Raw genomic sequence first — 15,007 nt, 5'->3', positions numbered from 1 at the left:
AAGGCCAAACGTCTCTTTGGACTGAGACCAAATTCTTTTTATATGTTGTGCTACATTGTTTCATGCGAAGAAGGTAACAGCACTGCCAGGGACCTCTTTTTCTCCCAAGTTTCATATCCCATGTATCTATTTAAAATTTCCCACTCTTTCTGTCTCTTACTTTCATTTAGGTTAGTGGTCTGTTTTGAAATAATGGAATCTGGTCTTTAATTGAAGACATTTTCATAAAAGGTAATAAGTTCTTTTGCCTTCCACTTCCAGTCTGATCTTAAGACTGTTTGAGTAATGATTTACCAAGGGAGACACAATTTGATGTGGTTTGATAAGCACACTTTTTCATTTTATAAAGCATTGCTTGCAGGTACCAGAAGTCTGATTGAAAGGAAGTAAAATTACTGGACCAATGAAACAGTAACAAGGTGGGGGGCAATTATGCTAAAGTTATGTACATAGTTTTAGATTATGTATAAGTGATTTATGTTTTTCAGAGTAGTTGATGGGGCAAAAATTAGATTGCTTATTTGAGACTTAATTTTGATTTGTTTTATTTTTAAAGGTCATAATGGTTGTCTTATTTTATCCTTCATTTAATTTCTTCCTTGAAGGTTATTACATGATATAGCAAAGCTAAATTGTACCTTCTTAATGGTAATACAGGACATAAAATTTTTGAATTGGCTTTAGATTTTATACTAAAATGCCTTTTTACCATCTCTTTTATTGTGTTAAAGCCATGTCTTTGTAGTAAAAACTAAACTTATTTAAGGTTATCTTTTGTTTTCTACTCTGGAAAAGTGTTAGGGATTCCTCCCAATAGTTTATTTAGGTCTTCCCTGCCTGTAGTACTCTAGGGAGTATGTTGGAGGCAGAGGGTAAGGGAGGGGTGATATTTAACAAATCAGTTCTATGTGGTATATCCTTTCACTAATCAATTCTGTGTGGTGCATTCCTAAAATCTCATGTGATTGTTGAGAGCCTGCGAGGGCCAGGGAGCCATGGCAAAATGGATCCAGTTAGAGCCCCCATTAATCTTAATCATTCCACTCTTTGACCCTGTTCTATTTGCTTTCTTGTTCTTATACCAACCCCCCTCCCCAGTCAGTAAAGAATCTGCCTGCAATGCTGGAGACCTGGGTTCGATTCCCGGGTCGGAAATATCCCCTGGAGAAGGAAATGGCAACCCACTCCAGTATTCTTGCCGGAAGAATCCCATGGACAGAGGAGCCTGGCAGGCTCCAGTCCATGGCGTTGCAAGACTCGGACACGACTGAGCGCACTGTCTGTCTGTGTGCTTCTCTGTATTTCCTAGCAGGAAAGTTGGTAGGTTGATTAGCTCACTTATTAAAGTAGGGTGTCTCATTTTAAATCAGGCTTATTTTAGAAATATTTTATACCTCTTAAATGCCTCTGTGATGATGAAGAAAAGAATAATTGCTAGGAAAAAGAAAAGTTACCAAATGTATTTTAGCATCCTCTGCAGTTTAACATTCTTTAAGTTATTTACTTTGTATTGTCTCTCTTAAGCATGAATTTAATTTTAAAATTAGGCACATCTGTAGACTGAACCATGTAATATACTAGAATTCCATGTCCTTCTTGGATATCCTTTTGTTTTCTCTAGAGTTAATAATAACTGTTCCATACCTTCTTTTGCTTGATTACTGTTGTAAAAATATTTAAATATTTGTAAAGTTTCTGGTTGCTAAATTGTTTTTAGCCTGATTTCTTGACAACTGAACATAAGAAAATCAGTTTTGAGCATCTCTTATTTTCTAGTAGGGGCTAGGATAGTGTTTTGATTAAATAGATTTCTTAATTAGCCTAGCAGATCTGAGGTGATCTGAAATTATTTACTTTTTTCCATAAGGAAAGGCTATATTAATGTGTTAAATTAGATTAATTCTGGTTGCTAAACGAGTCCAGATGATGTAAGGGAATTCATGTTGCATGGCATAAAGAATTAAGAACTTTGAAATTTGTAAATGGTCATATTTTTCCTCTTTAGTTAAATCACATTGTTACATTGCAGTTTTTACTTTATTGATGCCTTTGACTTTTAATTCTGTTGAGGCTGTAGTTTTGGTTTGATACTGCTTGGAGGCAAGAGAATGGAGATCATTCTTGGAAGTCTTTTATTTTAGATTTGACTCTGAATATGTTTGTGCTGTTGATGCAAAATAATAATTGTACCAAGTACATCATTCATAGTATTGAATTTATATCTTGTTAAAATAGTTAACTTTTGTGAGTTCTTATCTATCTAATGTTCCATTTGATTCTTGAAGTAATGTTTAAGTCTACTGTTACAGGTTAATTGATGGATATAATATAATAGAGGGAAACTAACATTACAGAATTATTGAGCTATAATTGACAGTCAAGTTTAATTGTATACTATGTGCTGATTTGCTACACTGATATATTACAAAATGATCCTAGTGTTCGCTGACACTTTTCATCATATTACTTAATTACCGTTTCTTTTTTTTTTTTTTTTTGTGGTGAGAAAACTCTATTCTCTTAGCAGCTTTTAAGTATGTAATCTGGTATTATTAGTGATAATCAGCATGCTGTACTTAAATCCCCGGAGCTTATTCAACTGTACCCTTTGACCAGAACAACTCCCCTTATCCCCTATCCCCAAGTCCCTGGTAACCACTGCTGTGAGTTCTGCGCTTTTACACTCCCATATAAATGGGGTGATACAGTATTGGTCTGACTTCTTTCACTTACCATCTTGAATGTCACGCACTCAAGGTCCATCCATATTGTCGCAAATGGCAGGACTTCGTTCTTTTAAATGGCTGACTGACATTTCGTTGGACTTACGGAGCGCATCTTTATCCATCTATCTACTGATGGACCTTTATTTTGTATCCGTATCTTGGCTGTTGTGAATAGTGCTTCAGTGAACGTGGGAGTGTAGATATCTGAGATCCTGCTTTCATTTTCCTGGGCTATATGCTCAGAAGTGGGATTGCTGGATTATATGTAGCTCTATTTTTAATTTTTTTGAGAACCCTCTATACTGTTTTTCATAGTGTGTGTACCAACTTGTATTCCCACCAGCAGTGTATAAGGATTCCCTTTTCTCCAAGTCCTTATCCTTATCTCTTTTTTTTTTTTAAATGATAGCCATTGATGAATAGCCATGAGATATCTCATTCTGGTTTTGATTTGCATTTTCCTAATGATTAGTGATATTGAGCACCTGTCTTTGTACCTGTGGACATTTGTATGTCTTTGGGAAAATGTCTGTTGAGTTCCTCTTTCCATTTTTTTTTTTAATTGGATTGGTTTTGTTTTGTTTGCTTTTTGCTGTTGAATTGTATGAGTTCCTTATGTATTTTGGAATATGTATCTGCATATGTATTCCTTATCACTCTTCTCTGCATTATGATTTTTTTCTTACAGGATTTTGTTTTCTAACATACTAGGTATTTGCTTGTTTCTCTTCCATGAGAAATTAAGCACTGTTAGAGATTTTTTTCCCTCCCTTTGGTCTAACTTGGTCACTTTTTTTATCTTTAATACCTGGAATGATCCTTAGTGTACATTTAAAGTCTCTGCTTCTCAGAAATAAGTGGTCTTAATAGGACAGAGCTTCTGAAATAAAATGAACATGTAAAGTGTTTAGCTTGACATGTTGGACATGAAGCACTCATTAATTGTAGTTGTTGAAGGATAAGAAAAGAAAAAATAGAATCAGACATTTCAGATAGAAATATCCTGAATAAGAGAAAACTGCATTCACATCTTAGGGACTAGGGTAGTACTATTTAGGAGCACACTGGAAAAATAAGGTTGGAAGTATATTGATCCTTTTGAATTGTGGTGTTGGAGAAGACTTTTGAGAGTCCCTTGGACCGCAAGGAGCTCCAACCAGTCCATCCTAAGGGAAATCGGTCCTGGGTGTTCATTGGAAGGACTGATGTTGAAGCTGAAACTCCAATACTTTGGCCACTTGATGCAAAGAGCTGACTCATTGGAAAAGACCCTGATGCTGGGAAAGATTGAGGGCAGGAGGAGAAGGGGATGTCAGAGGATGAGATGGTTGGATGGCATTACTGACTCGATGGACATGGGTTTGGGTGGACTCCAGGAGTTGGTGATAGACAGGGAGGCCTAGCATACCTCCTTCATGGGGTCACTGAGCGGATATTGTGGAGACCAAGGTGTTTGGATTTTGTACTGTCTAATGAGAAGTAATTGAGTATTTTTAAGGCAGAGGTGCCATAATGAAAGTGGTGGGTTTGGAAGATGAGTCCAACAGAAGTCCTTGAGGTTGACTGGAGATCCTTCTGGTGTAGGTTTAACTGGAAATTAATAAAACATTTAGAAATTTGTAATAAAAAATAAATTTGCAAAGTCATAAGTTACACTCAAATTTTAATGGTTTCCTCTCATTGTATCTGAACTGTTCAGTTCAGTCACTCAGTCATGTCCAACTCTTTGCGACCCCATGAATCGCAGCATGCCAGGCCTCCCTGTCCATCACCAACTCCCGGGGTTCACCCAGACTCATGTCCATCGAGTCAGTGATGCCATCCAGCCATCTCATCCTCTGTCGTCCCCTTCTCCTCCTGCCCCCAATCCCTCCCAGCATCAGAGTCTTTCCCAATGAGTCAACTCTTCACATGAGGTGGCCAAAGTACTGGAGTTTCATCTTTAGCATCATTCCTTCCAAAGAAATCCCAGGGCTGATCTCCTTCAGAATAATTATGATTTGGGTACAGCGTATATTTTGAATTATTTATGGAATTGCCAACTTTTAATATACTTTTCCATTTAAAACTAAAACTTTAATTTAAAATAAACCAAAATGTTTATATTGGTAACTAACTTACTAAATATACTAATATAGGGCAAAGTGTGTTTAGTCCTGCAAACATTGGTCAACCCCGAAAGACAACGTTATCTCCTGCCCAGTTGGATCCTTTTTATACTCAAGGAGATTCTCTGACATCTGAAGATCACCTTGATGACACTTGGGTGACTGTGTTCGGGTAAGGTTTCTAGATAATTTACCTTTAAAACAACAATGTTTTCTGATGAATATTATCAAGTATATTTAAAAAAACTAAAATAGTTGCACAGCAGATACTCATTTATCTACCTAGATTCACCTAAATTCATCTTTTTTGTTATTGTTGGTACATTTCAGGGCAAGTTGCAGACATCAATATATATCACCTTGACAATTCTTCTCTTCTTCTCTTGACATTTCTTTCCCTTCTCCGGGGGATCTTCCCAACCCAGGCATCGAACCCAGGTCTCCCGCATTGCAGGCAGGTTCTTTACCAGCTGAGCCACAAGGGAAGCCCTTGACATTTCAGCATGTATATTGCTTTTTGATTTTTAATAGTTTTTCCATCATTTTTCGGTTTGTCTTTTCTTAAATTATTTTCTCTTCAGCATATTTGCTGAATATTGGAAGCGGGTTGAACCACTAGACTTAGAAAGCCCCTTCCTTTATTGAAATTGTGTCTGTGTTTATATTGGACTTTACCAGTTTTGAACTAACAAGTTGAATTGTATTTGTATATATATGCGTACTATGTCACAGGATTGGTACTTACTAATTCTAGAATACCGAACGTTAATAGAAACTGTGCATGACAGTCCTGGATGCATTTGAATAGGTTTTTAGATCCAAAAAAAGCACTTTAAGGCATCTTAGAAATCATACTGCATCACGAACAGATGAAAAACTGAAGGGGTAGACAGATTAAGTGATTTACTCAGAGACTTTATATCTAATTATCAGTAAAGCTTCAGCAAAAACCCAGGTTTCTTATTTTCAGGCTGTGATTGTTTATACAGTACTACATAAGGTTCGTTTCTGAAAGTGTGATGTCATACTGTTGCTGAACCTTAATTACTATACTTAGTTTTGGGGTGAAAAATACAAAAACATAAGAGCTTGAAGGAAGAACAGTGCACACAGTAAGTATTAGTGTACTTTAGTCAATTTATTTAAATTCAGAGGGATGTGTAAGATTAGAGTGAAGTTTTCCTTCTTACCTTTTCCCCAACAGCTACAGTTTTTCTCCTTGTGAGGTAGTTACTGCCACCTGTGTTTTGTGTCACCTTCCAGAGAGAGTTGTTGTTGCTGATTCTGTTTAGGTAAAAAGCAGGGTCATATTGCTTTTCCTTGTTCTCCAGAAAGCCCACACTCAGCCCTACGTCCATAGCCACTGGCTGACTGCTGCTGCTTTTTTTTTTCTGTGTTTGTGTTTAAAATTTTGTATTCTCTCATGAAGTGCTTGTCTGTCTGTTTTTGAATGTATCTGTCCACTCACGTGTCTTCTTCAAGTTTAGTAGTAATGGTGTCACTTTTAAGCTTCCTAAGTAGTTGGGTAAATTAATTGAAGTATTCTACTTCTGTAAGTCCTTCATTTTTAAGACTTAACCTTTCCCACCCATATATTTTCTGTTGCTTTTATATTTTAGTAACCCTGCTTATGAGTTTAATTGCAAGAACAGAAACATTTTTTTCCTATGGGATAAAATATCATCTTTTGGTTATAGGGAAGTACAGCTAAAAAGTACAGTTAAAATACATTATATATGTTCTTCCTTTGATAATTTGACTTTTTCCTTCTGACTCAGGGTCATCATGAAATAACATTTATTGTTTTAGGGTAATGATTTTTTTAAAAAAATTTAATTGGAGGATGGTTTCTTAACAGTGTTGGGTTTGTTTCTGCCGTACAATGGGTGAATCAGGCATAAGTATACATTTTTCCCCTCCCTCTTGAGTAGGGTGATTCTTTGACAGAATACTGGACTGTTTCTCCTCATAGTGGTCCTAGACTCTTAGATTTATGTTTTATTTCTCAAGTGCCTCCCTCAAGTGCAGACATTATTTCTCTGGTTTTGATATTTTTTAGTCCTGCTTTGCAGTCACCCTGACTTTTTTGTTGTTTTCTTTGGAGTTAGAAACCTTATATCCAAACTTACATAACATAAAATAAATTTCCAATCTTGAATGCAGTATTTTAGTCACATAGATTTTAATATGTGAAGTTTCTTATTTATTTTTATGACTCAAATTTTTTCCTTTAAGTTTCTAATTCAAGCTCCAGATAACTGAAGTTATTGGTTAAGGAAACTCCAGTTTTTCAAGTTGAAAATAGTTGTATTATTTGAACTATCAAAGTTATATCTCATTGTGTTAGTCAAGGCATTCAGCACTTTATGAAGAAGAAAGTAAAAATCACTTAGAATTTTCCATACAGAGATAAGGCCATTTAAAATTTTGGTAGCCATCTTTTTAATTGATTGTTTACCATTGATTCTAGTTCTGAGTTTTTGTTTCAGGAGCACATTTTTGAGTTTTCAGGTGGTGCTCAGTATATATTGATATGACTCTGTATAATGTAAAGCTCTTTGCTCTATAATAACCATGGTAGTATACCCCACCCCCCGCAACAAGCATGTATGCACGTACACATACCCACGTAAAGTAAGTTACATGCAGAACTGTGACTTGAATTTTAGAGATTTCAGGGGTGGAATTTGGAGATGGATAAAAGTAGCTGAGTCAGAACTAATTTTAACATAATTTGCTTTTGGGTGATGGGCAAATGAATAGATTTAACTAATAATAGAGGAAAGCAGAATGATCAAGGGTCTCTTATTAATGTACTAGACAGCTGGGGGGAGTTTATCTTGAAACGCTTGTAAGTTAATGTGCATTCGTCATTATTGATGTTGATTGGGCAAGTTTTTTTTCCCCAGGTTTCCTCAGGCATCTGCTTCCTATATATTATTACAATTTGCACAATATGGGAATATCTTAAAACATGTGGTAAGTCTTAATTCTTTTCAGTTCAGGATTTAAGCTGAGGAAAGATAACCTGTGAATTTGCTGCTGAATGTCTTAAAAGTTTTTCTTTCTTTTTTAAAATTTTCAAAGGATATATCTGTTGGAGTCTGACAGGTTGGAAGTTGCATAGTATTTGATAAAAAGAGATAGAGAAGATAAATGAGAGTTTCAGGCTTCCCCCCTTTTAAAAATAGTTAACAGTCTCTTAAAAAAGATTATGACAAATTTTCCAAATTGAGCTTGTTTTATTGGGGTAAACGAAAGGATATTTCTAACTTTGAGTTCTTAGAGTTTCTTTAGTTTTACAGAGACCTTTTTTTTTCTTTAAATTACCTTGCACAGTAAATTATATATAACAAATCTTTTCTTTGTTGCTACAGATTGACTTGTTTAATTCCTACAAAAAATCAAATCGATGAATACAGTTTTAAAAAAATTTCATAGCAAGTGTAGATAAGACCTTTTTGTAAGAAACAGTTATCTTTTGAGAATTACTTTGCTTGTAGAGAATATTTGCTACATATTCTTTATATAAGAGATTTAAGAATTAGAGATACTGAAATTGTTTAAATAGAATTTTTGTTGAATTCTAGTATACAGCTTTTTACAGGGCATCAGATAAAAAGTAGAAGCAGATTTATTTTTGTGTGTTTCTGTTTTCTAATAGAAAATTTGAATTTTATATACTTTATATTTTAATTTAAGAGAAAACTTCATTTTTTGCAGATGTCTAACACAGGAAATTGGATGCATATTCGTTATCAATCTAAACTGCAAGCCCGGAAAGCCTTAAGCAAAGATGGAAGAATTTTTGGAGAATCTATCATGATTGGTGTAAAACCATGTATAGATAAAGTAAGTTATTGCTGATGTAAGGAAAACAGCTTAATTTATCTGAAGAACACAGAACTAAGTACTAACATTGGTGGTGGGTCACTTTGCTTCACTGTACTGCTTTTGCTTAGTTTTTGAAAATGTGATGGATGATGTTACAGCACTCTTTGATGATAAGTCAAAGATATTTAGTCACAATATTCTAGACATAATATATCCTAACCCCTTCACTCTGTAGGTAGTCAAGAGGTCTTAGGTAACTTACCCAGGGTTGTTAAGGTGAGGCCTACATTCTATGTCTTTTAACCCTTCCCTTTTTTGTGCAAAGCAATGTCAGATTCAAGTACTTTAAAGGAGTGGTGCTATTGCAGAATGAACTATTCCATAGGAATGGTGAAAAGTGAAAGTGAAGTCGCTCAGTTGTGTCCGACTCTTTGCGAACCCGTGGACTGTAGCCCACCAGGCTCCTCCATCCATGGGATTCTCCAGGCAAGAATATTGGAGTGGGTTGCCATTTCCTTCTCCAGGGGATCTTCCAACCCAGGGATTGAACCCGGGTCTCCTGCATTGGAGGCAGACGCTTTAACCTCTGAGCCACCAGGGAAGCCGTTGAACGGTAACTGAGGGTTACCTTTTGAAAGACTGAAGCTTTTTTTTTAATGTAATATCAAATAGATTTATTTACATGTATGTTTTTTAAAACTTCGTAAAACATGTCTTTATTTATTTGGCTGTTCCAAGTCTTGGTTGCAGCACGTGGGATCCAGTTGCCACACCAGAGAGTGAACCTGAGTCTTCTGCATTTTCAGTGCAGAGTGTAGCCACTGAGCCACCAGGGGAGTTCCTAACTTTTTGTTTTATATTGAAATATAGTTGATTAACAATATTGTGATAGTTTCAGGTATATAGCAAAGTGATTCAGTTATACATAAACATGTATTTGTTCTTTTTCAAATTTTTTCCACATTTACATTGTTACATAATATTGAGTGGCGTTCCCTATGTTATATAGTAGGTCCGTCCATGTTGATTGTCCATTTTAAATATATCAGTGTGGTTATGTCAGTCCCCATAACGATCCCTTCTGCCCATCCTTATCCCAGCAACCATAAGTTGATTCTCTAAGTCTGTGAGTATCTTTCTGTTTTCTAAGTTCATTTGTATCTTTTAAAATTCCATTTATAGGTGATACCATATATTTATCTTTCTCTATGTGACTTACTTAGTATGACAATCTCAAGGGGTGTCTGTGTTGCTGTAAATGGCATTATTTCATCATTTTTAATGGCTGAGTAATACTTCATTGTATATATATGTCACATCTCTATCCATTCCTCTGTCAATGGATGTTTAGGTTGCTTCCATGTCTTGGCTGTTGTAAGGTGAAGCTCTTTTATTAGTCATTTCTGTTTTAAAATACTTAAATAATACTAAATGTTTATATGGGGCTTCCCTCATGGCTCAGTTAGTAAAGAATCTGTCTTCAGTGCAGGAGATCCAGGTTCCATCTCTGGGTCAGAAAGATCCCCCTGGAGAAGGGAAAGGCTACCCACTCTTGTATTCTTGCCTGGAGAATTCCATGGACAGAGTAGCTTGGTGGGCTGTAGTCCATGGAGTTGCACTGAGTTGGATGTGACTGAGTGACTCACATATACACAAACAGACATATATTTATATACTTTTAAATAAACTGAGTACACTTTAAACTTTTCTTTGTAAAAATATCATGCTTTTCTTGTAAAATCATGATCATTCTTTAATATATGTGAACTTCTACCTACCAGGAACTGTGCTTGATACTTATATATATACATTAGTGCATGAATTAGACATGGCTCCTGTTATTACAATCTAGGATTGCTGAGTAGTTGTGTAATTATTACATTGTGCTGTAACAGATCATCGTAGAGGCTAGAGGAAAATTTGGGGTTACTGGGTATAAAATAGCACTGGACTTTGATCCCCTACCCATCTCAACTTCCCCCAAAATTCTCTTGTCTTTCTTACTGATTTCATAGTGTTTGTTGCTGCTGCTGCTGCTAAGTCGCTTCAGTCGTGTCTGACTCTGTGCGACCCCATAGACGGCAGCCCATCAGGCTCCACCGTCCCTGGGATTCTCCAGGCAAGAACACTGGAGTGGGTTGCCATTTCCTCCTCCAATGCATGAAAGTGAAAAGTGAAAGTGAAGGCGCTCAGTCGTGTCCGACTCTTAGCGACCCCATGGACTGCAGCCAACCAGGCTTCTCCGTCCATGGGATTTTCCAGGCAAAAGTACTGGAGTGGGGTGCCATTGCCTTCTCCATAGTGTTTGTTAGGAGAGTCTTACTCTTGAGAGTTGATAGTAGATATTTGAGGTCATTCAAGTGAGATTTCTGTTTGAGCATTAGATTTCATGCTAGCTAAGAAGCAGGTATTGTTTTATCAAGTCTAAAATTATTTGAAAGGTGAATTAGATCAAATAAAGTATGCTTCTTTTAATGATGCTTTGTTTGGATGTAATAGTGGGTAAGATGTAGTATGTTAGTAAACAGAAGTTCTTTCTTTCTCCAGAGCGTCATGGAAAACAGTGACAGGTGTGCTTTGTCATCTCCATCTCTCGCCTTCACACCACCAATCAAAACCTTAGGTACACCAACCCAGCCTGGAAGTGCTCCTCGGATTTCTACCATGAGACCTCTGGCTACAGCGTACAAAGCTTCTACTAGTGACTATCAGGTATTTTAAGGATTGGATAAAGAACATACTTTAAAGGCTGCAGTGCATAGTGTGTTTGTTTAACTTTTTCGTTGGGTTGATTTGTATGCAATTAAATGCCATTAAATATTTCCTATTGAAGTTGATTACCTTGATGAAACCAATAAACTTTGTGTTTTTAAATTTTCTATTTTACAAATTACAGTTTTGGCCAGTGGAAATTTATCTTGAATTTTCAAAAAAAAATCTTTATCGTTTTAAAAAACATTTTGAGAGTTGTTATTTTAGTTTTTTCTAAGTTACGTTTGCATACATAAAAAGTTTCTTGTGGACATCTCTGGCGTGAGAGAATGTTAAAACTCTATTAGTTGATAACTAAATCTAAGGTATCACAAACCTTAGATTGGAAGTAGTTTTGGTGATCAAAAGAAAACATTGCCTAGTTCCCATTTCAAAATTTAACCATTTCAAAAAAGCTTAAAAGAAAAGTTCATTATGTTTATTGAAGAATACTAGAAATATTATGATTCTCATTCAGGATATAATTATCTCCTGCTTAATTAGCCAGGGGTTCTAAACTTGCCCAGCTACAGAGACAAGTCCTAAGACAGCAAATAAGACACTTTAATAGAGCAGTTGGACTTCTCTTGAAATTTGGGAATCATTCTACAACTGGCTTAATTTTTCCTTTTAGTTTTTTTTCTTTTAATCATCATTTTAAAGTCCTCATCTCCTGTCGCTTTAGTGTTTGTTCATTTTACTAATTGGGCAGCAGATGCACCTTGCTTTGCCAAAGGAGTATAATTTTGCCATTCTTAAAAGCATATGGATCTTCTAACTAAGCCTGTGTTTTAATCTTTAATTATACAATTCAGTGCTACAAATCCATTTTAGTGTTTGGTAGTTTAAAATTAGCTGTTAACTCTATAATGGACTCTGACACTAAAACCATAACCGTACAGTTTTACGTATGTGTGTTTTTTTGATAGGTGATTTCTGACAGACAAACACCAAAAAAAGATGAAAGTCTTGTATCCAAAGCAATGGAATACATGTTCGGCTGGTAGTGTAGGAAGAGCTGAGATGCCAACTACAAAGGAGAAGACTGCCACACTAAAACAGAATTCGCAGGGTGCTGCTGGGATTCTTCGGTTAGTTATATAACCACTCTCGACAGCGTCGTATAGCTGTCTCATACTTCCTTTGGAAGCTTTTTTCTTTAAGAATATAGCAAATTGTAGCTCGCACTTTAAAAGATGCTTGAGGTACATTTTAAAGAAACAAATCCTTGTATAGAAGATTTGGGGCTTTTGGTGATAGTGTGTGATTAACTGCAAAAACTCATTGATTACTGTAAATTATATAATTGAGTTTGTAGTGAGCCTTTGTAGTCTTCATAAGTTGGTGAGGTGAATTTCATGAAGGGTAACTGTACAGCTGCTTCTAACAAGACACAAAGATTATAATTAACAGTTTGAATTAGGGTCTTTTATTAATTTAGATAGTATTTAATATTTTAATTATCCTTGTTTATATTGTCCTGTCCTGGGTGATCATCTTTCAGTCTTGTAAAGCCAATGCAATCTTTTAAAAAACCTGAAGTTTCTTGATAATAAACTTGTCAATTACATGTATTGAGCAGTTTTTGAGAGTGATTTATTAATTAGTACAAAAAGTTTGAAGTCTTTGCAGAAATAGAGAAAATATGTCAGGAACCTTCATCTGCCTATAATCCAGCTTTAATAACCACGTAACCACTACTATTTTGCCATGCTAGTTTAATCTCTCACTCTTTTTGTTTAAAGTATATCTGAGATGTGATTTTAAATACTTGAGGTTATATCAAAGAAAGAATATTTCCATATGTAATTACCATGTCAGTATCTCACCTAAAAGAAGAATAATTTTTTAAGTTCTAATATCTAGTCCTTTAAAAAAGTTTTCCAGTTGTTTCAAAACTTTGTTTGAATTTTACAGTTGGTTGGTTTGAGTCACTATTGAGACCACGTCTACACAGTGTATTTGGTTTTGTGTTTGGAGTGTCTTGAAGTTTAAATTAGAGTTTCCTTGCTCTTCTCTACTGTTCAGTACACCTTGACTTGTTCAAAGTACCATGTGAGTTGCCTCTGTAGAGTCCCACAGACAGAATTTGATCAGTAGTTTTTTTGTTTTACTTATTCTATCATTTGTCCCATATCCTAGAAGTTGTATCTGCTGCTGCTAAGTTGCTTCAGTCGTGTCCGACTCTGTGTGACCCCATAGACGGCAGCCCACCAGGCTCCTCCGTCCCTGGGATTCTCCAGGCAACAACACTGAAATGGGTTGCCATTTCCTTCTCCAGTGCATGAAAGTGAAAAGTGAAAGTGAAGTCGCTCAGTCGTGTCCGACTCTAGTGACCCCATGGACTGCAGCCCACCCGGCTCCTCCATCCATGGGATTTTCCAGGCAAAAGTACTGGAGTGGGGTGCCATTGCCTTCTCTGGAAGTTGTATCTAGGGAAGGTTAATTAGATTCTGATCTCATTTTTTTGAGCAAGAAGACTTGATGGTAGTATAGGATACTTTATGTTAAACCAGGGGACATTTAGTTCTGGTTGTCCCACTTTTATAATCCTGAGGTTGGTCACTGGGCACGTGGGCTAAAGCCAGACACTATCGTTGGAAAGGTCGCCATTAACTTTTTATATAACATTTTAAAAAGCATGCATTAATGATACTTGTATGAACCAGTTATTTCATTAAGGTTTGTAAAATGATGCTTTTCTTTCATTCCTATTGTATTTGTTAGCTGTAATTCTTTTCATATGGAATGACTTTGGGCCATCCATTAGGGCTGTTTGGTTATCATGAAATATATTCATGTCAGGATGCCAGGATAAATATTAAATTTGTTTCCTTTATCAGTTTTCAGAGTAATTTTTGGTACCCTGGCAACTTCTACTGCTGTTCTGGGTTAAAAAAACAAAGTTTTTTTTTATCCTTTTGTATCACTATGTACTTATGGCTTTAAGTTTTTTTTTTGTTTTTAATTCATTGTTTGAATTGTTTGCAGACATTGTCTTACTCAAATTATCCTCCTTGGCCAGTGAAAACCTCAAGCTGGCACTGTGTAAAAAGGAGGTTTTAATTGACATAATATTTCACCACAGAACATGTATCTAGGTAGTCTGCATATTTCTTTATATAAAGAGTAACTAAAATAACACATTGTGTGGAAGGTTTTGGTACCCTTTTTAAATTGCAGCAAACTACTGTGAAGACACCACCCTTATGGCAGAAAATGAAGAGGAACTAAAAAGCCTCTTGATGAAAGTGAAAGAGGAGAGTGAAAAATTTGGCTTAAAGCTCAACATTCAGAAAACGAAGATCTGGTCCCGTCACTTCATGGGAAATAGATGGGGAAACAGGGGAAACAGTGTCAGACTATTTTTTTGGGCTCCAAAATCACTGCAGATAGTGATTGCAGCCATGAAATTAAAAGATGCTTACTCCTTGGAAGAAAAGTTATGACCAACCTAGATAGTATATTGAAAAGCAGAGATATTACTTTGCCAACAAAGGTCCGTCTAGTCAAGGCTGTGGTTTCTCCAGTGGTCATGTATGGATGTGAGAGTTGGACTGTGAAGAAAGCTGAGTGCCAAAGAATTGA

General features: G+C 36.0%; 1 protein-coding gene across 1 annotated transcript in view; it reads left to right on the top strand.

Annotated features, from left to right (window-relative positions):
• Positions 1-12,993, top strand: part of NUP35 (nucleoporin 35kDa) — a 31,973-nt gene extending 18,980 nt beyond the window's left edge. The window contains exons 5-9 of the mRNA XM_010859738.1: positions 4,865-5,006; positions 7,744-7,813; positions 8,558-8,686; positions 11,216-11,380; positions 12,349-12,993. Of these exons, the coding sequence (XP_010858040.1) occupies positions 4,865-5,006; positions 7,744-7,813; positions 8,558-8,686; positions 11,216-11,380; positions 12,349-12,426 (584 nt within the window). The 3' untranslated portion in view covers positions 12,427-12,993. The remainder of the gene's footprint in view (positions 1-4,864; positions 5,007-7,743; positions 7,814-8,557; positions 8,687-11,215; positions 11,381-12,348) is intronic.
• The last annotated feature ends 2,014 nt before the right edge of the window (positions 12,994-15,007 follow it).

The sequence above is a fragment of the Bison bison genome, unplaced genomic scaffold (genome assembly GCF_000754665.1).
Source record: "Bison bison bison isolate TAMUID 2011002044 unplaced genomic scaffold, Bison_UMD1.0 scf7180017864459, whole genome shotgun sequence".
Lineage (NCBI taxonomy): Eukaryota > Metazoa > Chordata > Mammalia > Artiodactyla > Bovidae > Bison > Bison bison.
The sequence above is the reverse complement of the archived record's forward strand: the minus strand, read 5'-3'. Positions and strand labels throughout refer to the sequence as shown.